The sequence below is a fragment of the Botrytis cinerea genome, chromosome 12, assembly GCF_000143535.2.
Source record: "Botrytis cinerea B05.10 chromosome 12, complete sequence".
Lineage (NCBI taxonomy): Eukaryota > Fungi > Ascomycota > Leotiomycetes > Helotiales > Sclerotiniaceae > Botrytis > Botrytis cinerea.
In genome coordinates, this window is record NC_037321.1 from 2296736 (window position 1) to 2322718 (window position 25983).

The window sequence follows — 25983 nt, forward strand, 5'->3', positions numbered from 1 at the left end:
GTTTATTTCTCTTAACAAGTATTACGTATTATTTAATCATAATTATTTCTCATTATTCTCATTATTACATTCCTCTTGTATATCCCGATAGACAGCGAACAATCCAAATCTTACCAAAGTAAGCGGGCACTTGGAGTTGGTATCTCATCATATCGAAACGTCGTTAGAAAATTCCAAGATGAAGTTTGATCTTTCGGCGGAGACATTGCTGTCAATATGCGATCACTTACCTCCCGAATCAGCAGCTGCTTTCTCTATGTCTTGTAAGACAGTGTATCATAAGTTAAATGGTCATTTTACCAAAGACTTGAATGTACGAGATAAGTTGGCAACGTTGGATTTATTGGCTACTGAGGATGAAATTGGCTGCCCATACTGTCTACGTCTACACAGTATGTCAAATGCAGCAAAATATAGCTTGGAATCAGTGGAGGAGAAACGCCAGCCCCAGGAATTGACACCGTGCATTCTGTCTTCCTTCAAATCTCTAAATCATAGGCCTGCCAAAGTTTCTGGTGTTATCTTCAAAATGGCCATGAAACGACATCATTTCAAGCCAGAATGTGACGGGCTGTTGAAGATATTGTCAGGAAATCCACCAGCTTCAAAGATCGATAACGGTGATGGTATCTCTGGGCAGACTCGGGTAGATTGTAAGATTTCGCAAGGCTTGATGATTTATCGTAGACAGGAATCAGTCCTTTTCTCAAATTTTATGGACGAAAAAAGATCTTGGTATGTACATGTGGACGTTTGCGCGCATCTCACTATAGCTTTGACTGCAGAGCGTGCACGGCTTATGGACTTGGGTGATAAGAGACTATTAAATTCTTTCTCGGAAGTACTGCCACTACCGCATTCACAGTTCTCAAGTCGCATTCAAGCACCACTAGAACTCCTACCAACAAGTCCCACATATGTCAGATGGCAGACAATGGTCGGTAGGGTCAATGGCAATCCTGATTTTAATTGGCCCGTTCACAACACAAGAGAACCTTTGAAATGCGATGATTGCCCCACTGAATACTGTCTTGAGCTTGACTTTAATGACAATCGCGGAACTTTTGCAACAGTCACTACGTGGGCTAATCTAGGAAATGGGCCTCATGATTGGAGGTATCTAATGAGAAACGTTAGGCCGCATGCTGCACATAAGCGTAGTCTGAGTCGAGGCAAATTTTGCTATGACTCCTCGCATCAGAGCCATTGGTCTGCTTTCCAGATTGGGGGGGAAGCAGAGACCAGCTTGCTTTCATCGGAGGAGAATAAGGAGAGGATGTATCAAGCACAAGTTGACGGCGCTGCCTCTTCGGATGAGGAAGTTTATTAGAGTGTCTGTTGTCAGAGATCCCTAACTTATAATGTACGGTTTTGGTTGGGACATTTGATGCGGATCATCGCATATCAATGAGATAGTTTTGGATTTTTAGGATGAATGAGCAGAGTGACAGAAGCGGTCGCTCTATGATAGTACGAATAATCAAATGTTTAATGTAATTCCTTAACTTTAAATGCCAGGCAAGGATTATGAATCCTCAAGTTCCTCAGCTAGGCAGTACCAATGGAAATTGTTAGAGCTATAAAGAAGTTCGCATGACTCAAGGAGGTATAACAAGAACCCAGTGATTCTTCAAATGCACTCATTTAAGATACACTCATTAATATCAAGACCTCTTTGAGATACTCACTCAAGGAGAAATCTTTCCACTTTTTACAAAATGTGTCAACATTGGAGGATTAACAGACGACAAGAGATGGAAAGAATGTTTCGAAATGCTACAAGGGAGCGGTGGATCTGACCACGCATCATGTATCTGGTTGTATGGTTGTATAGAGCAAAGTGATTCAGGAAGCAAAAAACGATGACTTTTCATTTAGTACTGACGACAAATACCCATTTAAAAAGGAGGTGCTCGGCCCAGAGGATGAGAAACCCTTGCTCAGATTTCGTTCTGCATCCCAAAATTCCATTTCCACGCGGTGTCTACGACCATCGGTTGCACAGAGTATTCGAAGAGAAACTGCGTCATTTCATGAACACCGATTGGAAACACGACTGCTTAACCAAACACAAGCAAAACACAGAATCACCAATCCTGCGAGGATTGCATATACCCCAAAGTATTCGAGAGGGGTGGGCAGAGACAATTTATAGTGTGATGAGATTGAAAGATATAAACTCCGTGTCACTAGATTGAAGTTAATTTTACACTGTGCATGGCCGTATGTCCCTTTGATCTCAAGTAAAATATAGACAGCCATAATTTGTATTATTTCAACTCGGAATCTGATTCTTCTATTCCCATATATTGAGATTTTCTTATACACTCACTTGAATGACACGAATTTTCCTTTCTAAGCACAAATCCTAAAAGAAACCCATGGTAAAGTCTTGGAGAGAAACGATATTTGAGGTGTAGAATTTTTATCAATATGAGCACGTTAGCCAAATGTCATGATTGAGAGCAACATGATGGCCTTATCATCCAACTCAAGGCATTTATCTATGGTTGTCTCATCGTCACCAGAATGATTTCTAAACGCCTTAGACCATGCTTTCTCTGTTTTATCGTGAACTCAATGCAGCCCCATTCTGTACATGCGTGTTTATCATCTATCATATCTGCCATGCCATATCCGCTTCCGTGTGTGCCAATTTCTCCCAGTTTATAATTCTGACTGGTTATCGATCGATTCCATTAAGAATGTTCAAATTCCACCACCTTCACCGTCAGTCAGTAATCAATCATGAACTCAGGGTTATTGCAAAGTCTTACCGCTTCTACCAGCAACAACAGCATAATTCTGTTTTGATCCTGCAATTTTTGCGGCCTCACTTCTCTGCATAACGGCTTTCCATTTCATACTGACGAAAAGAGCTCCGCCACCAAGAAAGGTACCAAGAATCAATCTTTGACGTCTGCGAATGTGAAGTTAGGACAAGTGTATATTCGTAGTACTCTTTAATACAGACGATCAAGATGAGGACAGCAAGTGTTGAGTACATAACAAGGCAGACACGAATTGGAGGGAGACTGGGGGAGATAAACATACGAGAAAAGGGCTCGAGCTGGTGGCGCCATTTTGCTGCTTTCTTGTTGTTTTATGTTGTGTTGTGTTGTGTTGTACTGTACGTTACAATTCTATTATTGTGGTTGTGATCTTTCGTTGAATATAGATAATGGACAGGGAGACGGTTCCACAGATGAGTTGTTTGACCTTGGAATCACGGATGAAGGAGACCTCGGAAGATGTGGAAGCTAGAACCCTCGATGTTGACCTCATCAGTTTAGAAGCTCATACCATGATTGAAAAAGCACACGAGCTATCACCAAATCGAGCTAGTGTCCTTCCGGAACCCGCACTTACCCCAGAATTGAGACGATTGACGAATGAGAAGGCGTAGAGCGAGAAAGATAAGGAATAAGAGAGAGATAAACGATAGGCGTCAGATCACGTGCGGATCTATTTCCGCTTTTCAAGCTTTTGAATCTATCTTGGTATGAGCGTATCTATTCGCATGATGTCATTTATATATTCATTGTAATTTACTGGCTCTATACATAGTCAACGTTCAGTCCTTCAGATCTATTTCTAAATAGTCTGCCTCCACGGCAGTGGCCTTCGGAGAGCCAGCGGAGCGTTATTTAAGCGTACAACAAATGGCTAATCACAGTTCATATATTGCGAGATATACAAGGCAATGGATGATATCGAACGATTGAAACATCGACATAGCCCTATTCAATAGATCTTATGTGTATATGCACCGTTCCAAATGATTTGGGGGTCGTTCGGTCATCTAGCATTCACAGCAAAAAAAAGCATCAAAGGGGTGTTTAACTCGTTCTATTCCTTCTTTCTTTCCTCCTAAGCGATGATCAAATCCTGACATCTTTCGACCAATTTCGCTTCTTTACAACCATATATCAAATACACAGCGACATCCACGGCACTAAGAAGTCCCTCGGACGGAAAAGAGATCAAATGTGTTGAAACCGTGCAGTGTCATGTCTTTTTTTTTTCAGTTCATTGACTTGGTACAAACTCAGGCCAGACATTGAGTGTGTTGATGCCGCACTCATAATCGAAGTTATCTGACGATTACTGGTACAGAATAATCTGCCAGTCGTTAAGTAGTCAAATAATTGTCGTCTAGGATCTTAATCCATTCGATGGTGGGTTAAAGATCTCAAGGCTGACTCTAGGAATCTCGGATGGACGGTTAATCAAACGGCTTAGCACATTTTAATTCGAAGTACAGTAGATGTATGGGTTTATTGTTACCATCAAGTGCTTACCTTACTGCGCCTATTCATGGTGGGGCTGGCGAAGAATACGATGTCAAACTTACCTCGGCGTCCTTTTGTTAGGGAGGTTAAGGATCACGATACGAGATTAGGTACTGTGCCAGGAATTTCTCATTCAATCTCATTTTGAAGGCAACGGTGAAATCTACATCCAGTTCAGCCTTCAGGTTATTTTTCATCTGGAATGGAATGGCATGGCCGAGTTCAGGTATCAACAAGAATATTTCTGGTACTTTCTTCTTGAATTGGAAAATTCAGGATGAAGCAGCGCCTAATTGGATAATCCTGAGTCAGTCTAGATTTATATTACAAAAGCAACAACACAGGATGCACAGCTCGTCACAAATCCACTTCAATCTCCCAATTTGCTTTTACTTGTGAGCAAATCAAGAAAACATTGGAGTCTAGACAGCCAATCGATTCTTCCCCTATTACTTGGCATGATCCAATTTCCAAAAACCACAAAAATTATATGCAGGTACCAACGATTAGATGAATTAAGGAGACCCAACCTTTAAATATATGGTTATATATGACTGGGTCGGTTAAACAAATTCATCATATCCGAATGAACCGAACCAACGATCATTCAATCCCTTGTCTGTCATCAAGGATTGAGATCAGGGATATATTCAATTTGGCCGTCATTCCATTGGCTTTTCATTTGACGTTCAAGTCGCTTACCCTTCCTTCCATACGCCACTGTTTCCAATATACAACCGGAGAGATAAATATATTAATTGGAAAACCTTCTGGGCAATTTTAATGGGTGTGCCTATATGTTTATAAGGAATAATCCCTCTCTACAATGAGCGCTTCTTCTCTCCCTCCTTCAAGCACCTTTGCTCCTCACGTTCATTGCTGAATATCACGCTCTTTTCGAAAGCTTTCGCATCTTTCATACATAGCTCCAAGTCGAGTTCATTCCCTCTTTTCAAGTACATATCTAAGTTTCCGGTCCGAGACCAAGTCAAACTAAGAATTTATCTACCCGCCGTTTCAATAACACAACCAAATTCAAAATGCAGGTCCCAATGAAGTCTCTCGTCGCTCTCCTCCCTTTCTTCCTTCAAGTTAGTGCTCAAGCTTCTGGCTCCGGTACCACCACTCGTTACTGGGATTGCTGCAAGCCATCTTGCGCCTGGTCTGGCAAAGCTACTCTCGAATCTGGCTCTGGACCTGTTGGAACTTGCGATATCAACGACTCACCTCTTTCAGACCCTACCGCAATTGCTGTTTCTGGATGTGATGGCGGAAACTCCTACATGTGCTCAGACCAATCTCCTTGGGCAGTTTCTGATGATTTGGCATATGGTTATGCTGCCGTTAACATCGCTGGTGGAAGCGAGGCTTCATGGTGTTGTGCTTGTTATGAATTGACTTTCACCAGCACTGCTCTTGCTGGCAAGAAGATGATTGTTCAAGCTACGTACGTTAAATACTATTTCCATTCATATCACTTTCCTTTTACCTGAATGTGTCTTCTAACATTACTTTGAATGCAGTAACACTGGTGGTGATCTTGGCTCAAACCAATTTGACTTGGCTATTCCAGGTGGAGGTGTTGGAATTTTCAATGGTTGCACAAAGGAATTCGGTGCTCCTTCCTCAGGATGGGGTGCACAATATGGTGGTGTCGCCGCCGTTTCTTCCTGCGCAGCCTTCCCAGAGGCCCTTAAACCAGGTTGCAGCTTCAGATTCGATTGGTTCGAAGGTGCCGATAACCCAACTGTCAACTTCAAACAAGTCAACTGTCCAGCAGAATTGACCAAGAGCACTGGATGCAAGAGAGCTGATGATTCAAGTATGCCAGCTCCAGATGCTTCGGGAAGTGCATCCGCCTCCCCAGTTGCAAGCACTTCTGCCAAGACCTCTTCTGTTGCCCCAACTTCAGTTAGCTCTTCATCTGTTGTCGTAGCACCAAGCTCCGCAACCTCTAGCCCAGTCGTTGTTGTCCCAACTTCTGCAGCTTCTTCCAAGGCATCTTCTGCAGCAGTTGTCTCTCACCCAGTTGTCCCTTCTTCTGAGGCTTCCTCAGCACCAGCAGTTACTTCCCACTCTTCCGCCACCAAATCCGCAAAGACCAGTGTCGCCGCTCCTCATTCCACCTCTGCTTCAACTGGATACGGCAGTGGAGATGATGATGATACTTGCGATGCTGAGTAAATTACGAAACCAGGAGTTTTGACACAGAACAGAGCTTGGTGGATCGTAAAGGTAGAGGTAGAGATAGATGATAGATGATATGAGAACGATGGCTGGGTAGAGAGCCGGTCAAAGATGATGAGATACCTTCTTGTAATTATTTTCCCAATCGCAAAATTCAAATATGAATTGAACCAAATTTTGACAACACCATTCTCCTTCTATTGCTTGTGAAGTTTCGCAAATCGTGAAAAATAACATAGGGAACGGATTTGAAATAATTACATTGCCAAACCATTCTCACAATTGCAGCTTCCCTCCACTGTACCCACCCATACACCAATATAAAATTCCAGCATCATCCCGTCTCCTTAAAGCTCATTTCACATCTTCGTACCAATCATTGATTCGAATTCATTCAATGGTCAAAATAAGATTGTAGATAAAGTTCGTTCATCAAACGTACCCAGGTTGCGTTATCCATAACACTTTATTTTATGGAGACTTCATTTCATGGATTGGGACCCGCATTTGTATTTTTTTTTTGGAATTGTCTGTGAGAGCCTTGTCGTCTTTCATCGATGCGATAACTGAAGTATTTTACCTTGGCTTTGGAGCTGTTATTCATGTCCGAATTCCTTGGAATGAGCAATTGAATAGAATGGGGTAGGTTTCGTGCGCTTCAAAGAAATTTGTCTAACGTTTCGTTACAGATATGTCCCAAGACTCTGAATCTATTTATTAATGTATTAATTCTCCCGTAACCGCACGCTAAATACTATGCCTCATAAATTTTTAACGCCAATTCTCACAGACAGCCAAGAGATTCTCCATCGAGCGTCCATCAGCCCCTTTAACCCAATCTACCAACCCCACGTTCTATCCACCAACTTAAACGGTTTCCAAACAATCCTTGAAGGATCGATCACCCTCTTCGGCTTTAATTTCTGCTTTTCCCTCATCGCCTCATGTCTCTTGATCAATGCCGTCGGCAAAACCATCTTGTGTTCTCCCTTATGATAAACCTGCATCTTCAGCGCCTGTAACGTATGTTCTACATCAGCACTCGTCATATTGAGCTTTTGCGATAAACCTTCTATACTAATTCTCTCGTCTTTTTCATTATGAATCAAAAGCTCTTCAACAATGCGTTCGGTCCAATATTGTCGATATGAGAGAAGACCGAGATCGGATAGGGGTTTTTCGGGCGAACCGAGCTTTCCTTCGATCTTCGAGAGCTCATAGGAGAAATTGATTAGGAGTCTCCCGTAACCTTTACGTTGATATTGCGGAAGTGTCAGAATACAAGCTACGTTATAACCATCCGCACTTTCCTTTTCTTTTGAGAAATATCCCACTAAATGAAACCCTTTCTCGTCCCGTGAGCACATGACATAAAACAAGAAAGGATCCACGTCGTAGTAAAGAGTTTTGTGATCCAGAAACATCTTGGATATGAGGCACAAGTTTCGACACCAAGTTCGTTGACGTCGACCATCGATTTCGAAGAAAGAGACGTAGTCATCCCGATAAATTTCATTTCCGGGAGGGTGTTGTAACGTACACTTGCCTCGATGACGAGTGAAGGCTTTGAGGTCTCCGTAATAAGACAAACAAAATTCACAGATGTACATGAGATCTTCTTGAGTAAATGCTTCAGGGTATGGGGAGAAATACCAGGGGTAAAGTTCGAATTTACCGAATTGCACTTTGGAAATATTTCGAATACGTGATATCTCGGCTTGATTTTGAGTCATCGAACCACTTGTGCGTAATTTTTCGATTTCTTCTTTTGGACTGAATTGCTGAGCAGGTTCATTCTTTGCATTTGCTGCTTCAGTAGCAGCTTCATCGACATCCATAGGATCGTTGGCTTCAGGCGTAGCATCAAGGTCTAATGCCATGGTGAGTTTTGCATCTCCATCAGCATCCGGAGTCTGTCTTTGAGACTCCGCAAATTCAGACCATGGAGGAGCATTTGAACCGGATTCTGAGACTACAGAATCTTCTCTCTTGCTTGCTTGAGTTGGTCGTTTTTGATTCTTCTTGTTGCCAACGATGGTCTTTTTCCCAGCTGGAGGAGCTTTCGACTTTTCCTTTGGTTTCTCGGGAGCTGGCCATTCAACGTCTTGAGTAAAATCTATCCTTATGGCAGGAACCCATTCATCTAGACGTTTGTTGAAATTATCGAAATTGCAATAAAATTGACGACCACTTTTCGTCTCTTTTATACTCAGAATTTCTGCTCTTCTAAGTGCACCATCCTGACGTGGAATTAGTAACAGGATTTTTGGGTAGAGCAAATTGACAAGTTCTTGGTCTCCAAAAACATGGAGAAATAGAAGCAAAGGCAAAAAGAGGATGATTGATGTTCAAGTGGTGAAGCAAATACATGTGGCTACTAACCTTCTGTACCATCGCTATACATCCTACCCTGCAGGCATCCGTTAGCACCATTAATCTTGCGACCGTGGAATTGTGCCAGAACTCACCCCAATGTATCAATCGTCGCCTTACTCTTCTGCTTAGGTACTGGAGTTCCCACAGAACTATCTTTATCTTGCGACGGACCTGTCATGATGGAATTCAATGATTATTTTGATGGGGATGAATTGATTCTCGATTGATCTTGATTGATTTATCACTATGTAGCTGCTTGTTGGTTCTTGTGTTTGGAGGGCAAAATTGTTAAAACAAGGCTGTGGAAACAATGTTCTCGCATTTTCTTTAGCCTTCGATAACCTTAGTACTCACTAGGTAGGCAAGGCACTTTTATCGGCCAGAGCCTTGCCTTATCGAAATTCATTTTATTGACTTGGTGAAAACCCAACCCTCAAATTTTATTTCTCGGGCAACTACATTGACAACATCAACAACGGAATATGCAAAGAAAAAGTCATGGCACCAGTTTTATCAAGTAATTGGAAGAATCTTCAAGCAGCATTAAAGAAAGCCCCCAACCCAGAACCAGATGCGAAGAAACGAAAAGCTGCAGAACCTTCGGAAAGAACGAAAGACAGTATCGCAAAGCGCAGAAGATTAGAAGGCCTCGCAGTAAAACCTCGACCAATCGCAGACGCCAAAGGGATTCCGAAGAAGGGAAAGATGGGAGCAATGGGAAGCTCACCAGCTTTAGACTCAACAGAAGATGATACGCCACTTCCTAAGAATGCACCGTCTGCTTCTCTGGCACTCTGGGCGGAAGACAATGACATATCGGCGAAAGATCTTGCGGAAGCTTATGGAGGCAATTTGAAAGATACAACCATTCAAGGCGCTCGAGCCGACAAAATCAATGGCGGGCTCTCGGAAGACGTTGATATAGGGAAATACATTGGAATAGATTGCGAAATGGTAGGTGTAGGAGGTTCTGAAGATAGATCGGTATTGGCTCGAGTTAGTATTGTCAATTTCCATGGCACGCAGGTATACGATTCTTTTGTGCGACCCAAAGAATTTGTTACGGATTGGAGAACTCATGTTTCTGGGGTTTCGACGAAAAATATGGCGACGGCGAGGGAATTTGATGAGGTGCAGAGGGATGTGGCCGAGATTTTGAAGGGAAGGATATTGGTGGGACATGCGATAAAGAATGATTTGGAAGCTATGATACTGAGCCACCCAAAGAGAGACATACGGGATACGTCAAAATTTTCGGGCTTCAGAAAATATAGCAACGGGAGAACACCGAGTCTGAAGAAGTTGTCCAAGGAGATACTGGGTGTGGATATACAAGGCGGTGAACATTCTAGTATTGAGGATGCGAGGGCAACTATACTTTTGTTTAGGAAACACAAATCGGCTTTCGATACTGAACATGCGAAGCATCATCCTCCACACTCTGGTGTGTCCTCGAAGTCCAAGCCAAACAGCAAGAAGAAGAAGAAAGGGAAGCGTTGAAGATTCTCAAGGCCACCACGATGTGAATGGCGATGGAGTTGCGACTTTACTTTATTATAAATAAGTGAACAAGAATATTGCTAATGCAGATATTGGCTTTCAGTGGAGTTGGGAGTTTGGTTGGCGTTGAGAAAGAGACTCATTAACTCGAGCGATGGTTTCAAAATCCAAAGACCCTTTTACGAGCATCGATATAACAATTACATCCAGCTAGGCACTGTTTGCTCAGCAAGCACAAGAAAAGCCAGCACTAATAATATACTATGGGTTCCACGACAAACATGACAAGTCTATATGGTCTAACACACTGCCACCCTAATGCAGTGCCAATTCTTCTAAGACTTTTCAAAATTAGAAAAATTCATTACCCCTCCCATCCATGGACTCCAAGCGCTGCAGAAAAAAGTTACCCTCAATTGTGAACCGGGATCTCGAAATTATAGGGGAATGCCATCCATCAATTCCAATGCTCCTTCTCTACCAACTGTGATTATTGCATCTCCAAGTGTCTTTGTTGCAAATCCTGCTTCGCAATATGTGAAATAGTACTGAATGAGCATGTTAGCGCATGTTATATTGGGATACGTTTGTGTGGTGCATATGGAAATACGTACCTCCCACTTCTTTCTGAATACTTCTACCTCCCTCTCTCCCATCTCCTTGTGCTCCGCCATCAAGGCAGGTCTAATTCTTGACTCGAAATTTGTCAAGAACTTTTCCTTCCATAATCGCAACGTCTTCGCATAATGACCTCCGATGTTCTCCACCTTTTCAACAACCAAAGTTCCCTCCGAGGCTTTGGTGATGTTGTCGATTAATTGTGTGACGGAAGGAAGATGGCCACCGGGGAAAATATACTTTCGAATAAAATCCTCGCCCTTTGCATACGCCTCATATCGACCCTCCGGCATAGTAATGCATTGGAACACAGCGATTCCATCTGGTTTCAATAGTCGATGAATGCAGGAGAAATAGGTCTCCAGATATTCTGCCCCAACAGCTTCGAGCATCTCAATGGAAATTATCTTATCATAAGGTTGTTTTGGTACGGGTAGTGCTCGATAGTCCATAAGTTTCACTTCAATTCTATCCGCGAAGCCGGCTGCGAAAATGCGCTTTTCGGCTAAGGCCTTTTGTTCAACAGACAAAGTCAAACTTGTTACACGACATCCTGTTCGTTTAACGGCTTGAATGGCAAATGAGCCCCATCCAGTCCCAATCTCCAATACATGATCTGAGGGTTTGATTTTTGCCCCGTCTATGAATCGATCGAGTTTCGTTCTTTGTGCTTCTTCAAGTGTTTCCTCTTCAAATTCGAATGAGGCGCTAGAAATTGATTTCCATATCGGGCATGAATATGTCATATCATCGGAAAGGAATGCAGCAAACATTTCATTAGAAATGTCGTAATGCGCGGAGACGTTGAGGAGGGAATTGGACAGAGTGTTGGTACTCCGGGCGAGTCCTGTAATAGTGGCGGCGATAGAGGAGGTTAGAGTTGTGGCATTTGCCAATTGATTGCGATTTTGGATAAAAAGCTAGAAATGGCTTTTAGTATGAAATTGTAAGATTGTGCGACCCGGGGAAAACCTAACATACTTCGAAAAAGCCAGTCAAGTCATCACATTCGACCTCTCCCAACATATACGCCTCCGCAAAACCCATATCGGCAAACAGGAATAGGCGCACCCAAAATGCTTGATTGATAACTCTCAATTCTATCTTTCTTGCTGCACCAGCTTTCCGCGGGTTGTGATTACCATTTACGCCATTGACTCCATTGGCCTTGTGTTCCTTTGCAATCTTCGCCCCATAACTTATTGTTTTTCCAGTTTCGGCATCAGTTACGAGGAGTGTACCACGCTCAATTCGTCCGAACAATGAAGTGACAGCAGCTTTGGACACAGAAAGGGCTGGACCCCAAGTCAAACCACCAATTGTACTCTTGAGATAGTCGGCACTCTTGGTTATGGGCGCAGTGACGGCGTCGGGGAGGTAGGAAGCCATTATGGTGATAGGAAAGCTTCTTTGGGGAAATCGAGAAGAAAAACTTAGGAAATTATTGTATTAACGACCTGCGCGTGTAGAGAGGGATGTATGAAAATATCAATTGAATGGACAGGAGGGTGAAGGGCGAGAAGACTATTTCCTCGGTCGAGGTACTAGCTGGGCGGTGCCGGTAGTGCCGTGGGTGGGAACCTTTTCTGCTGTGGAGACTGAGCAAGCTATCACGACGCTAGGTGTTGAGCTTGAGCTTTGCACCACCACCGATTTGATTGGGATTACGTTGAAAAAGGAACGGGAAGGAAGGGAAAAGAAAAGGAAAGAAAAAGAAGCAGAGACAGAGGAACTGGTAGATATCTCTCGTTCGCTGTTACGGGTATCAGCAGAAGTCAACACCACACAAAGTTGAGGGAAGAGATATAAAGGAAGAGGCAGCACTCACATTACGAATCTAGATCAAAAAAGCAACACGATCGAGAGCGAAGCATGAAAGACCCGGATGACGATGTTACCCGAAGACCGCCAAAACACTGAATGCTTGAGTGCACGGCAAGGAAACAAGGGCTAGGCAGAATGTGGATTAAGGAGGGGTGAAAATAGTTCATGCAGATGGGGAGCCCCGCTATTAGTGTATCTTGTCGGGAGATCTGTGTGGAACGCATCGATATTTGGAAGTGCTTGGACTGTGAACTCAGACACCAATTGATCAAGCTTTTTGGGCTGGGAAGGAAGATGACTGGCACAGATGTAAATCAAAATATACATGTAAACACACATGGAGAGAGATATTGCTTCGCACGTATAGACGATGTTTGAAAATGAGAATGTCCACGGTGAGACATGGTCGTGGGCATAACCCTCATCCCTCTTCCCAAGGTATGCACGATGCGCGTATCCATCAGATACATACAAGGATCTCCAATCGATCCAGTCTGCCGAGGGTCGCTGCTCATCTGGGTAGGAGTTTAGACCTTTAATTTTATTTTGCGCACACCATAGCTACTCAACTGAGCGCACTCGTACGTCCTACAAGAAAACAATTCGCGTGTTCGTATAAGGCTCAACAAATTGACATGCGCGGTGTGAGCAATGTGAGTGGTGTGCCCACCGTCCATCCGGTGATGGTATCAAAGTCGTGACATCATCAATTGATCCTTTGCCGCAGCACACATATATCAAGGGGCATCTCCCAATGAAACCTTTCCCTCAGCACCTTCGGAGTCCGTACATTTCCGCAGCGAAACGATGTGTATACCTCTTTCCCACTCTTGCAAAGAGTCGTCCGCATCGAGGGCCATACGCGAGAGAGAAAGGCATGGGAATCGTAACCGTGGGAGATGGCATTTGAAAGAAACTGTGGGTGATTATATAATCTGCCAGGGGTAACATTCCGATTGACAACGTCCCGAGCCACTCTTTACGGATCGGATTGTGCTCCATCGGCCAGGAAAGGAAAGTCTTTGTCTTGTGGCGGGGTGGGGAAGAGGTGTCACGTGTCTCAAGGGTGTATGGAGGATACACCTGGAGAGGCACAAATTAGCAGAAGGGGTAGATGGACCGTATCATGGGCTTCATTCATGTCTACCGCGTTATCGGAGGATGACTCAACTCAACCCGCAGAGACGGAGAAAGCAATGGCGGCACGTGGGCAGGCAAGGCAGTTTGCGATCCAAGCCCAAGTAACCTTATTACAGTACTTTATCGCAAACGCGTCAAAGTCGCGTCTCTTGCGCCCATGCTCGTACTCACTACCAAAACCTTTGATTTTTGAAAATACACATCAATGCAATTCTATTAAACCGACTCCGCACACTTTAACCACAAAACACTGCCCTCTCATACATACCGCAGAGATAAAAGTACACAAACATCATGCTCGCGATCCGTCCACCATCTAATCAGTCTTCCTCAAAATCCACGAGAAAATACACACCCAATCTCATCCCGTGCCGCATAAACCACACGGCTCCAATTAAGATCGAAAAAAGATATTGGGACCCCAAAATTACAAAGAATCAAAGGGGAAAAGAAGAATTGGTGTCATTTTTCAGAGGTAGAAGATTGATTGGTAGGAAGGTTAAGGTCCCAGAAGGATGGAGGGGTGTTGTGTTGAGAGTGGGCGAAGAAATCATGCCACAAGAATCTACTGCTGAAGATGAGAGACGGGAAGACGAGGAGGACGAGGATGAAGTGGTAGAAAAGGAAATCGAAACGAAGATAGCTGATGAAGAAGGCTCTTTTGATGACTTGACGGTATGGGGGCATGAGTGCTTGGTTGATGCGAGTGGTGATATGGTCGTCAGAGGAATCGAAGAGTGGATGGCATGGGCGAGTGCGGTACGTTTTTCCTGTTCGATTGTTTTGGTAGTAGAATGGCAGGAGGAGAGGAGGAATAGAATTGGGCTCCGGAGAATAGTGGAATGAATTGTGCTAATTTGTCTTTGTTATAGATCCACGGCTGCGACAACATTAGCAAGGAGGACGAAAAGTCGAATTAATAAGTGGATCTTTACGTTTGGTATAATAGGATACGGGGGAGTTCTATGGCGTTATTACGGGCACATTGATTGTTACTATTTGTTGCATCCAGTCTCATGCTAGACACATGAATTGATACTGAATGAAGAGTGCAAAATATAACATCAAGTCCTTTGGATGTCTATCGTTGGAGCACAATGGAAAGGGTTAAAAGCCTACTCGACACTCGAAAGGTCGGATGAGAATATGATATGAGATTTACAAGCAAAGCGATGGGTGTATAAATAGCGCCAGATCAAAGATCGATTCGTTTTCGCTTCATTCTTGGGTTGCTCGATGTTTCCTCTACACTATCCTCTGTCTTGATCTTCTGACCATCTTTTATTTCACTCCATGGCCTCTTTCGTTGTCTAGAATCCTTCAAGTCCCCTGCCCCTTCGCCCTCTCGCTTGATATATTTTGCTTCTTCGCCTTGTTCCTGCTCTCTTACTTGAAAACCCTCTTCATCTGACCGTGTTTTCTCTCCATGGACACTTATCCAGTCGTTCAACTCCTTTTGAAACTTTTCCTTCAAAGCTTTGTACCCTTCATGGCCCCGGCATCTTTCCCACATTTCTTTGAATATGCCACTAGCCATCAGTTTATCTGCTTGTCCTTCATGGCCTTGACTCTTTTCTATTTCCACTTTTTCCCCATCCTTTCCAACGTCGTATTTTCGTCCCCCTTTATGATTCGCATAACGTTTCGATCGCGTCATACCCATTTGTATAAACTTTCTACTCATATCCATACCCACAAAATCATTGTCCTTGTAAAATCGTAGAAATTCTCCGTATAAGGCATTCGAGGACTTTTCTGCAATCGAGGGAGTCCGGAATCGCCACAAAGGTAGGAGATAGGATTTGTAAGGCTCATATGTCAGAACTCCCTGTTCTCCTCGTTGAATACGATAGGTGTAATATTGAGATGGTGGAGGACGGGTAAATTGGCCTGGAGAAGGTAGGACATCATCAGTAGATTTGGAGGGACGCGATGGCATTGTTACTTTGCCGGATTCTGAAAATTGTGCCTGTAAAATGTAAAACAGCCTGTGAATGTTAAATTTCTTCCTGGGCACTATGCTATGTGTAGTAAGTAAATTAAGTATCATGTCTTGGAGGTCCAAGTAGATTTAGATTTTGAAAATGGGCAACGTCGCCCTTGGAAGAAGGGGGCAATGATGTTTAACAATGACGTATTGTAAGTCTAAGTTGGCTTCATGGCATTGAACTCAAGCAAGTAATAGATGGTTGACCCAGATTCTTATGCATAGAGATCAACTTGAGAACTGTTGGATTCTGGAGGATTGTAGATGATATTGAACATAAGAAATTTGATGACTGCCTTGTTTCCATAGACCATTTTGGCTGTTGTAGAGATACGTACTAGGTATGTGGTATTTCGCGTAAAGGGAAGTCTGATGTTATGGTCGCCTTATTTGGTACACGAGGCCAAGCTGCATCTCCCCGCATCATTTTCTATTATCATTGGCGATGCTTCTTTGAACTATGAAGTCCAACCTTGGATTCATAGATTCAAAGGACACGTCTCCTTCTAAATCCGGAATCATCTTTATCATTCTGAGAGGAGCCAGCATTCTTACACGTGGTGGCCTATATTTGTTGATCTTCGGATTGATATATGGTGAAGTATCACTGTTCCAAGTTGACCACATCAATTTCATGAATTAAGCTACCTTTCTCTGTTGAAAATCTTTCATCGAGCTTCCCCTAATCGTTTCATTTCACGTCTTGTCTACTGTATAATCACAGCGATCCCTTCTCATCTTCATCATGGCAGTTCTCGTCACCGGCGGTACAGGCAAAACATCTCTTCAATTGGCCCGCCATCTTCAATCCGCCTCCATTCCTTTCCTTCTCGCTTCTCGAAAAGCCCAATTGACTGCTCCTGATGGAATGCACGCCGTCAACTTTGATTACACAGATCCATCAACTTACCAGGCTATCTTTTCCCATTCCTTTCCACACGAGGAAGTCATCAAAGTCGTGTATCTAGTTGCTCCAGAAGTTCCAGACCCAGTTCCTGCCATGAATGCCTTTATTGACGTCGCAGTCAAGAACGGTATTGATAGATTCGTCTTATTAAGTGGTAGTGACACAGAAAAGGGTGGAGATGATAATGGGGGCGTTTGGCAGCATTTGGATGATATCCACGTCGAATACTCGGTTTTGAGAGCGAGTTGGTTCATGGGTACGTGATTCATCGCGAAGGACTTTGATCTAATGTTGTTAATCAACCTGAAAGATAATTTTATCAACTACCCATATGTCCAGAGCATCAAGAAAGAAAATAAATTCGTTTCCGCAATGAGCGATGGCCAAGCTCCATTTGTATCAGCGAGTGACATTGCCAGAGTAGCAATGGCTGCACTTACCAGCAAAAATCCTCCAGACCACGACTACAGAGTTCTTGGCGCTGAATTACTCAATTATGATGAGGTATCTATGTTCTTGTCCGTCTATTAATACATTGGCTTATCAATTGTAGATTGCTGCAAAGTTGAGCAAAGTTCTTGGACGAACAATCACCCACATCAAAGTTACGGCTGAGGAGATGATACAGAGGCATGTTAGTATAGGATTTCCTGAAGATCTTGCATGTTATTTGACTTCGTTGGAAGTTATGACTGCGAATGGCGGGGAAGTGAGACAAAATGATGTGGTGGAGAGGATTGGAGGCCACACACCTAAAACCTTTGATGAGTTTGCGGAGGAGAATAAAAATCTCTGGATGTAGGCCAATCTCTCATTGTCTGTTTGTCAAAATGAGTGTCTATTTAATTTATTGATTATGTGACCATGCTCCATCTACAAAGACTAGATTCAAGCTGAACCGCTGTGTTATTATGTGTTGAAAGCGATGGAATATCATCCTTTGGCATTTTATCTTCCCAACTATGAAATAGTCGACCATTCAAAGGTCAACTATAATATGGGGATTTAGGAAGAACATAATGGTATAAGCTGCCATTGAAGTATCCAAATATTCTGATTTGCGGGTCTGAAAGCTATTAGATTCACGAGAAGTCTAGGTATAAAGTTTGTGAAGAAGACTCAAAGAGATGCCCTTTTAGTTAAAAATTTGGTCTCTTATGCCGAAAACATTTTCCGATAAGTTCCAGAAGCTTCTATTCCTCTGTTTTACGATATATCACCATTACCTGTAAAGTACTACATTTGGCTTGTCTCCCAATGGCTCTAAACTAAGAGAAGTCTCTTTCCACCTGTTTACTATGACTTTCCACCCAAATCCAGCCTTAGCTACTCCTTGATTTCCATCTCAGCTTCCATCTCAGCCTTGATCTTATAATATTTTCCCGCGGTGAAGAGCGATGGGTGTGAAGCAAGTCTGATTTGCTTGATCGACGAAGGTCATCTCACTTGCTCATATACATCAAACCCTGAGCCAGATTTAGCAGTATCTTTTAGTACTCTGTATCGACTCACTCGTGATACGGGCCTTTCCAAGCGGTCAAAGTATTTGTTTCTCGTGTTTTCATACACATGGGACACCATTGAAACGCGCCTGAATTAGGCTCGCCAGATTCTTCCACAACATTTAGGCCTGCGACCGATGGTTGAATGGCTTTGAGAGATGGCAAAAACTGTAACAGGGGGTATTGCCTCCGATCATCAAAAGTGACGACTGTGAATCTGACTTCATATTTGCACATAACCTTGAGTGAATATAACCAACCAGACCCGCTACTATTGATCACGATCTTCAATCTTGAGGTAGAAGCAAGAGTCTCAAGCTCTTCCAATTCTTTTAAAATCCACCGTCTTTAAGATTGAACAAAATTCTTCAAGATTAATCTGTACAACAAACTCAAACAGCCTCCCTTTTCTTTGATAGACCCACAAAGAATCATGACCTCAGGGAAAGCAGACAGTGCAAAACGCCCGGATGATCTCAAATCCAGATCGATCAGAACATTATTGTAAGGATATCCCTTCTACCTGCTTGTGCAAATATTAATTAACTTTAATTTACCTCTAGTCGTCTGGGGTAGCAACTTTGGAACTCAATGATGCAGCAGATCAATCTACTGAGACGCGTAAAGCTGAACGTAACCGGCGAGAGAAATTGAGTGCTGGGGCGAAGAAAACCCCGACAAGAATTCGAACAATGTCGATTGTTAGGAAGTACAAGTCAAAAGACTAAAATTCCATTATCAGATGGAAGTGAAAAAACCACAAATTCTCTTACAAGTGACTGTTTCAACGGCAACAGTAGCAGTGATTGTAGCAGTGATTGTGTCGTTGGAAGCTCCGCTTTAGCACAGAAAAAGACCAATAGTAATAAATAATAAATGTTCTTTTACTCAAACAGCAAATACTGACATTAATTCAGTATGATTTTCAAACTCCCTGTGCAAAATCAAGGCAAGCCCCAAGAAAGGTCTTGGGGTTTTTCGCCGCATAAGATATCAAAAAAGACACAGAAGCTTTGAGGGAAGCGCCTTTGATGAAATGTGGCACAAACTGGCTCCTAAAAGAGGCCTTTTTCATGCCACTCAGAGAGGAGAAGAAGGATGCTTTTGGGTCTCTTCACAATCATTGTAGCTGCAACGAAAAAGCCATGCCGAGAAACAACACTCATGAAAATTTACGATATCAATAGCTTCGAAATCGTCAACGACAAACCGGAACGCACAAATTATATTTACCACTTTGCATCACGCATGAACCACGAGTGTCTCCCTAACATGGCTCGAGGAAACACCAAGAATGCTCCTTGGATTATCGCTAATAAAAACGATTCTGAGATTCTCAGCAAGCCAAGTTTGGAGGAGATTCAACCCGCGAAACAAGTCGAAAGCTGGTTCAAGAGTTTCTCCCAAGCAGCAGCGAAGGCCGGAGACGGAATAACAACCGCTATCGACAATGATCTTCTGCGAGGCCAAAGTACCCGGGAATGACGACACATTATTGTTGAAAGTAAAATGCAGACATCTGAGGATTACTTGCGGAAGAACAACACTTATGGGCAGAGCGATCGATGAGGTTATTCTGTCTACCGATATTGAGGAAAACGTTCAACTCTTAGGGCTGCAAAGCAATTTTTCAACAACATGGGAATTTCTCTGGAAGAACTCTGAGCGCATCAGGGAGCTTTTCGAGAAGTGGTATCAGTCGTGAAATACCATGATGGCAACAGATTTGTCAAAGGAAAGATATCTTTGGTGTGAGAGATGCGTGTTTTGCTTTTTTAGTTAGGAAAGGGCTTTTGCAAAAGCTATGGAAGTTCTCATAATCTCCTGGAAATAAAGTCGAAATTTGAAGCATAACCACATATCTTATTTGCATTGGAGTGCGTTGCTCCTTGTGTTGCCTTAGAAATGAAGATGCTCCCGAAGTTTTTATCGAGGCAGTAATGTGACGACAGAGTTGTTAAGTACATATGGAGAATTTTAACTTTGGACTCAAAGCTGTTGGCTGATAGGTTAATTGCTGATTAATTATACAGCAACAGTACATCAGGTAACACCAAACTAAATTTGACGACAACCTTCTTAGATGAGGATTTTGGGAAGCTTCATTATCATCAACAAATCAATAGTCACGATGATTAATTCTTTAATTCCTTTCCTCCTGGGAAGTTTACATTTCATTTCATTTGTAGAGAGCTCTTCATTTAGTCCTTCCCAAATACCTATGAATCCGGACGCAGAAGATTCTCGACTCACCGGAATCGAATCAAACCTTATCAGGCTTCACAAAGACCTCATTTCTATCGAGTCCATTACTGGCAATGAGTATGATATTGGTCAATATTTATATTCTTACCTTTCATCCCGCAATTTTACGGTTGAAACTCAACATGTCTCTCCCATCCAGTCAGCATCCAATGTCCAAAACATTTCTGACGAACCACGACTCAATATCTTCGCATATAAAGGAACAACACGGAATACTAGACTTCTAATCACAAGTCACATGGATACAGTCGGGCCATATATTCCATATTCACGTTCTTCTAACGGAGAAGAGAATAAAATTTGTGGTCGAGGAAGTACCGACGCCAAGGGATGTATGGCTTCTCAAATTATGGCTGTTGAAGAATTGATAGCTGAGGATTCAATTCATGAGGGTGATATCGGATTGCTATTTGTAGTCGGGGAGGAAACAGATGGTGCTGGTATGAAAAGAGCCAGTGAAATATTCCAGCAAGATGACGTTGCATGGGAGAGTGTTATTTTCGGGGAACCATCGGAACACAAATTGGTTCTTGGACACAAAGGAGCGTTGGCGTTTGAGATAATTGCTCATGGAAAGGACGCCCATAGCTCCTATCCAGAATTAGGAATCAACGCAATTAGTATTTTGATAAAGGCACTATCGGAGATTGATGGAATGAAACTACCTGGAAGTGACAAGTTGGGTGAAACAACCACAAGTATTGGCATGATACAAGGCGGCGTGGCATTGAACGTAATTCCGGCAAAAGCATCAGCTTCTGTATTGACAAGATTGGCAGCCGGGACGCCGGAACAAGCTATGAAACGGATCGAATCTATCATCGCGAGTCTTGATATCAACGAGGGGAGTGTGGAGGTGAAACTTGGTCGTCATTTCGGTCCTGTGAACTGTGACGTTGATATAGACGGTATGTATTGTTGCAATAGCTTCCTAAGGCGTGGCTGGTACTGAGATCCTCAATTTTAGGTTTTGAGACTGATGTAAAACGAGGGGGAACTGATGTTCCAAATCTGCAAGGAAATCATAAACGCTATTTAATCGGACCTGGATCTGTACTTTCGGCTCATTCGGATCATGAATGTATAACTGCTGATGGGCTTGCTAAAGGTGTAGATGACTACAAGAGAATTATTAGAGATCTCATCGCGAGATAACACAAGATATCTAAGAGTCTGATCCTATTATCGGAGCCTCGAAGTCAAAAAAGTTGAATTGGACTGCAGTTCGGACCACTGGGAACACCAAGATGATTCGGTTGAAATAAATCATATGAGTATTAGTATCCAATGGTTTGCTTGGGCTGCCGAACTAGATCCTCCAATTATTTTCTGGTCAGTCGTTATCATCCAGATAAACACTTTCAGTCATGTTCCTTTATATTGAGATATGAATATCTATTCTACATATGCTACTTGATATTAGTTTTCAACGTTAAATTTTAGCTTCGGTATGTAGCGGAATTCAATGAAAGAGCATTTCAGTGATATTGTCACTCTGTTTGTTCTCGACTATTGAGCAAAACAAAGAGAGACTAACGAGTATCCCTTTCCTCTACTTGAATTCCTTTATTTCAATCAAAGATCGACGGATGGTATTGCTAACATTCCAAGACAAAGAAATGATATAGCTCATCATGGCAACGTTCCCAATGACTATTCCTACATTTTTCCTCCGTTTTTTAACTATTTGATATGACCCATTGAGAGTTGAAAATTAACTTCCATTTCAAATATCTGCTGAATTTTATCCTTTATTGCAACATGTGCTTACGAACAATGTGCCATTACAGGTTGTGTGACCAGACGCCATACTCTTGGATTGTACAACCATGCAAGCCTCTTGGAATTTGCGACACGATACACACTAGGAGTTTCTCTATCGATGACTTCTGCCCCGAATGTTACATGGCGGAAGATCCCCTGAAAATGCTCGCCAATCAACTTATGGTCGGAAGATTCAACACAGAATATGAGTTTCATAAACTTTATTTCAAAGAGTCCAACGTATCGGAGAAAGCCAATGCTGTGTTGAATCGAGCGCATGCCTTTGTAAATATCAACTTTGAGCCAGATATTAGAGAAAATCTTGACATATTTTGCTCCAACAAACGACTGAACCTCGATGTTTTTAATCATCTTTACCTCCTCGTTTTTCAGCAACTTCTACCTCATCTCTGGATCACTGTTGGGACTGGTCAAGCACAGAAAATATCCCGAGAGGATAAAATTATAATATTGCAATTACGGCAGGCTATACTTCGAGATCTTGCGTATAACCGTGCAGAGACTCATTACAAGGAAACAAAACAGGAAGGAAAATGGAGAAAAGCGATGGGTGCCCACGCCCCACTGATTGCAAATGTCTGCGATAATCCTCCAGATGATTATTGCATGATATGTCAACACGAGAAACTGAATGAAGCGCTGTCTCTAACTTTAGAGTGTGGCCACATGTTCCACAAAGATTGTCTTGATATGATGATCGAGTTCAAAGGATGCGCCATCTGCAGACAGGAATGCCGCGGCCCATTGCCTGATATATCAGCGGAAGAATCTGGTCCATGGCCAGAATGGTTAGAAGCGATCGCTCCCTCCCATCGCCCTCAAGTCCAGCATGAGCTTCTTGAGCAGTCTCCTCCTACAGATGCGAGAATAAGTGACTTGGAAATGGCTTTCCAGCAAGCCCGAGAAAGAACTGCAAGGTTGTATAATGAAGTTTTGCGTCATCAAGCAAATCTTTCAGAGGCTAGACTTCTGACGGAAACCACCGAGGAAGATTTGCATCAACAAGCGTTGGATATGAGTGAGATTCAGTGGGACGAACATAATAGCCGCATCGAATCGATACAGAGAAAATACAAGCGCTATCAACAAATGCTCTACGCCAAAAGGTTGCAGGTAATGGATTACGAGTTCGATCATTTAAAAAGCCTTGCGGAATACAACAAGTTGCCTTCCGATCCCAACGAAGAGCTTCAACATAGATATTATCGAGCCAACGAGTGGGTAGTCGCGCGAGAGCTATTTCATTCTCAGAAAAGAAAGCAAGTAATAGGACAGGCATTGGAAAGTGTTTACTTCAATATTCTTTCCCCTCAATATACAATGGCTCTTGGCGATCGCAGGGGGGACGAAGGCTACGCAGAGAAAAAGGTGAGTGAAGCTGAACACCTATGGAGACAAAGTGTAGATGCGAGGGACGACGCCAAAGATAGATTGGACCTGGCTCTATACCATAAGTCATTGTTCGAATACAGCGAATAACGCAGTCAATCCATATCGAAAAATGTGAAGAGATTCTCTATGTCGTATTTAATCAAAGATGGGGGGATTATCCGTGTGAATTGGGGAAGGGTTGATTTCGAGTAACTATGTAATATTTTGGTTCCTTTTTGGGTGAATTGCTGCTAGTGCGATCTTCTATTTGAATTGGATGCAGTGGGATTTTTGACAAGATTAAAAATATGTGTATTGAATCTATTATCAATATTTATTTATTTATTTATTATTTTATTTATTTATTATTAGTTTATGGCGTCGAAATCTAATCTGAAGCAAAGGGAGGAGCGGTTGTGCAGTAGTGATTTCTTGTGAATGGTTTGGCCGGTGTAATGGTCCGGGATTTTATTAGTGACTGTGAAATGAATGACCCCGGGCAAAAGGCAGTGGGTTATTATTATTGCTCTTGACCTCAATCTCTCACAACCAACTTGTTAATATATAAGTGTAACTATCTATCCTCTGAACATCAACAACCACAACGAATTTGAATTGCTTCCGAGTCTTTGCCATCACCTAGGTACTATTGATATTCCAATCGTCTCAGACACAAACACAAACACAAACACAAACCCATGACAACCCAGCTCCCTAGCTATGCTCATCGCACAACACATCCCACAACGTTCCTACTTGGCACCGGTACTTCAATATGGTCTTCGCTCCTCCCACAACTCCTTTCCACAAACCACGAACTCATTCTCGTGACCTGCTTTTGGGCTTCTTCCTCTAGCCAGCGCGATATCTGTCAACTTCTCCTGAGACTATCGGAACGTGCGGCTTCAGATCAAAAAACCATTCATGTCAGGATTTGTTTTTCATCTCTCTCAATTTCGCAAAAGATATTTCACACCCCTTCCCCCGACGGATATTTGTACCCATCATCTCAATATCCTTCACTTGGACTTCCGTCTGAATCGGATATACCAGGGCTGAATCTACGTGTCAAGTCGATATTTTTCCGCCCGTGCCATGTTTTGCATGGGAAATATATCATACAAGATACTCGACGCATTTGGTTCCCAAGTTGTAATGTGAGTTGGGAGCCATGGGGAGAAGGATGTATTGGGTTTGAGGGAGGAGAACTGGTAGAAGATTTGCGGAGTTATTGGAGCAGGATCTGGAACGGCGATGGCCAGATGACAATTCCCGAAATATTGTGGACGTCGGCTCAGCCAGTAGAAAGAAGCCCATCAATACATGGCGATTTATGGAATCCTGATCCATCATTGTTAAGTATCATCGACCTATCAGAACTTCCACAAAATACCGAAACACTTCTTCTTCCACATACTCACTCTGCATACAATCCATTTTCTGTTATTTTTAGGCCAAATGCAAAAACACCTTTGACACCACTCAACACATTCCTGCTATCACAAATTTCAACAGCCAGAACATCAATTACATTTTATACACCAAATATTACATACACGCCACTCATAAATTCACTATTCGAAGCATTAGATAAAGGTGTCGATGTCCGAATTGTGGTCTCGAGCAAGTTGATGATCCTAGAGCAATTAGTAACAGCTGGCACGATCACTGAATGGGAGGTATGGAAGATGAAACGTCGATATCGTAAGCTTGTATCTCGTTCATCAAGAAGGGTCGATGATATTGAAGCCGGTAATTCTAGAATAGGAGCTTTAGAAATTGTGTATTTCAATCCCGCTCTAGTTCGTGCCAGTGAATGCAATAGCCGAAATACGACAACGGATGGGACACTGGCTCGAGGATTTGAAAACATAGGAAAAGAGAGCAAGCCAGTCAAGCTTCATCTCAAAATGACAATAATTGACAACGAAATAACGATTCTTGGGAGTGGCAATATGGATCGGGCGAGTTGGATGACTAGCCAGGAGTTAGGAGTTGCAATCTTTTCTAGGGAGGTGTCTAATAAATTGGTTGAAGTTGCAAGGGCGGTTTATGGATGAAAGGATGGATGAAAGGATGGGTGCATGATAGGTGTTTTGGTGTATATCGAATCACCACGGAATAGCGCATTGATAAATTAGAAAGGGACAAACATTGCACAGGCTCACTAGGATAGGGATAGAAAATAGAATGGATAATCATTGATACAAAAACAGGCACGTCGTTACT

At 42.7% G+C, this 25983-nt stretch overlaps 13 protein-coding genes across 14 annotated transcripts; 9 read left to right on the forward strand and 4 right to left on the reverse strand.

Moving 5' to 3' along the window:
* Nucleotides 1-77: 77 nt before the first annotated feature.
* Nucleotides 78-1521, forward strand: BCIN_12g06610 (hypothetical protein). The gene has a single exon (XM_024696586.1). It carries the CDS (start codon nucleotides 179-181, stop codon nucleotides 1328-1330), a length of 1152 nt encoding a protein of 383 aa, XP_024552397.1. The 5' UTR covers nucleotides 78-178; the 3' UTR covers nucleotides 1331-1521.
* An 872-nt stretch (nucleotides 1522-2393) lies between these two features.
* BCIN_12g06620 (hypothetical protein) lies at nucleotides 2394-3246 on the reverse strand. Its single transcript, XM_024696587.1, has 3 exons — nucleotides 3055-3246; nucleotides 2778-2920; nucleotides 2394-2723 (listed from the first exon to the last, which is right to left on the reverse strand). The coding sequence occupies exons 1-3, from the start codon at nucleotides 3081-3083 to the stop codon at nucleotides 2710-2712; spliced, it is 186 nt and encodes a 61-aa protein (XP_024552398.1). The 5' UTR covers nucleotides 3084-3246; the 3' UTR covers nucleotides 2394-2709.
* A 1900-nt stretch (nucleotides 3247-5146) lies between these two features.
* BCIN_12g06630 (hypothetical protein) lies at nucleotides 5147-6652 on the forward strand. The gene is made up of 2 exons (XM_001547650.2): nucleotides 5147-5739; nucleotides 5816-6652. Exons 1-2 carry the CDS (start codon nucleotides 5333-5335, stop codon nucleotides 6474-6476), a joined length of 1068 nt encoding a protein of 355 aa, XP_001547700.1. The 5' UTR covers nucleotides 5147-5332; the 3' UTR covers nucleotides 6477-6652.
* Nucleotides 6653-7184: 532 nt separating this feature from the next.
* Bcesa1 lies at nucleotides 7185-9121 on the reverse strand. The gene is made up of 3 exons (XM_001547651.2): nucleotides 8948-9121; nucleotides 8862-8889; nucleotides 7185-8719 (listed from the first exon to the last, which is right to left on the reverse strand). Exons 1-3 carry the CDS (start codon nucleotides 9031-9033, stop codon nucleotides 7319-7321), a joined length of 1515 nt encoding a protein of 504 aa, XP_001547701.1. The 5' UTR covers nucleotides 9034-9121; the 3' UTR covers nucleotides 7185-7318.
* A 183-nt stretch (nucleotides 9122-9304) lies between these two features.
* On the forward strand, nucleotides 9305-10443 carry Bcrex4. The gene has a single exon (XM_001547652.2). The coding sequence runs from the start codon at nucleotides 9354-9356 to the stop codon at nucleotides 10353-10355; it is 1002 nt and encodes a 333-aa protein (XP_001547702.1). The 5' UTR covers nucleotides 9305-9353; the 3' UTR covers nucleotides 10356-10443.
* Nucleotides 10444-10612: 169 nt separating this feature from the next.
* On the reverse strand, nucleotides 10613-12947 carry BCIN_12g06660 (hypothetical protein). 2 transcript variants are annotated; one of them, XM_024696589.1, is made up of 4 exons: nucleotides 12802-12947; nucleotides 11955-12726; nucleotides 10970-11893; nucleotides 10613-10903 (listed from the first exon to the last, which is right to left on the reverse strand). In XM_024696589.1, exons 2-4 carry the CDS (start codon nucleotides 12360-12362, stop codon nucleotides 10793-10795), a joined length of 1443 nt encoding a protein of 480 aa, XP_024552399.1. In that variant the 5' UTR covers nucleotides 12363-12726; nucleotides 12802-12947; the 3' UTR covers nucleotides 10613-10792. The 2 variants fall into 2 exon arrangements, with proteins under 2 accessions (XP_024552399.1, XP_024552400.1); XM_024696588.1 differs by having other exon boundaries at nucleotides 11955-12947.
* Nucleotides 12948-13844: 897 nt separating this feature from the next.
* BCIN_12g06670 (hypothetical protein) lies at nucleotides 13845-15062 on the forward strand. The gene is made up of 2 exons (XM_024696590.1): nucleotides 13845-14696; nucleotides 14810-15062. Exons 1-2 carry the CDS (start codon nucleotides 14232-14234, stop codon nucleotides 14855-14857), a joined length of 513 nt encoding a protein of 170 aa, XP_024552401.1. The 5' UTR covers nucleotides 13845-14231; the 3' UTR covers nucleotides 14858-15062.
* Nucleotides 15063-15084: 22 nt separating this feature from the next.
* Nucleotides 15085-16244, reverse strand: BCIN_12g06680 (hypothetical protein). The gene has a single exon (XM_001547656.2). It carries the CDS (start codon nucleotides 15985-15987, stop codon nucleotides 15133-15135), a length of 855 nt encoding a protein of 284 aa, XP_001547706.2. The 5' UTR covers nucleotides 15988-16244; the 3' UTR covers nucleotides 15085-15132.
* A 135-nt stretch (nucleotides 16245-16379) lies between these two features.
* On the forward strand, nucleotides 16380-17696 carry BCIN_12g06690 (hypothetical protein). The gene is made up of 3 exons (XM_001547658.2): nucleotides 16380-17087; nucleotides 17142-17335; nucleotides 17385-17696. Exons 1-3 carry the CDS (start codon nucleotides 16670-16672, stop codon nucleotides 17631-17633), a joined length of 861 nt encoding a protein of 286 aa, XP_001547708.1. The 5' UTR covers nucleotides 16380-16669; the 3' UTR covers nucleotides 17634-17696.
* A 1735-nt stretch (nucleotides 17697-19431) lies between these two features.
* On the forward strand, nucleotides 19432-19818 carry BCIN_12g06700 (hypothetical protein; the record flags this gene model as incomplete). Its single annotated transcript, XM_001547660.2, has 1 exon — nucleotides 19432-19818. The coding sequence occupies one exon, from the start codon at nucleotides 19432-19434 to the stop codon at nucleotides 19816-19818; it is 387 nt and encodes a 128-aa protein (XP_001547710.2).
* Nucleotides 19819-20415: 597 nt separating this feature from the next.
* Nucleotides 20416-22063, forward strand: BCIN_12g06710 (hypothetical protein). The gene is made up of 2 exons (XM_001547661.2): nucleotides 20416-21506; nucleotides 21566-22063. The coding sequence occupies exons 1-2, from the start codon at nucleotides 20465-20467 to the stop codon at nucleotides 21751-21753; spliced, it is 1230 nt and encodes a 409-aa protein (XP_001547711.2). The 5' UTR covers nucleotides 20416-20464; the 3' UTR covers nucleotides 21754-22063.
* Nucleotides 22064-22359: 296 nt separating this feature from the next.
* BCIN_12g06720 (hypothetical protein) lies at nucleotides 22360-24036 on the forward strand (the record flags this gene model as incomplete). The annotated part of the gene is made up of 1 exon (XM_001547662.2): nucleotides 22360-24036. One exon carries the CDS (start codon nucleotides 22360-22362, stop codon nucleotides 23860-23862), a length of 1503 nt encoding a protein of 500 aa, XP_001547712.2. The 3' UTR covers nucleotides 23863-24036.
* Nucleotides 24037-24285: 249 nt separating this feature from the next.
* On the forward strand, nucleotides 24286-25955 carry BCIN_12g06730 (hypothetical protein). Its single transcript, XM_001547663.2, has one exon. It carries the CDS (start codon nucleotides 24453-24455, stop codon nucleotides 25812-25814), a length of 1362 nt encoding a protein of 453 aa, XP_001547713.2. The 5' UTR covers nucleotides 24286-24452; the 3' UTR covers nucleotides 25815-25955.
* Nucleotides 25956-25983: the final 28 nt, after the last annotated feature.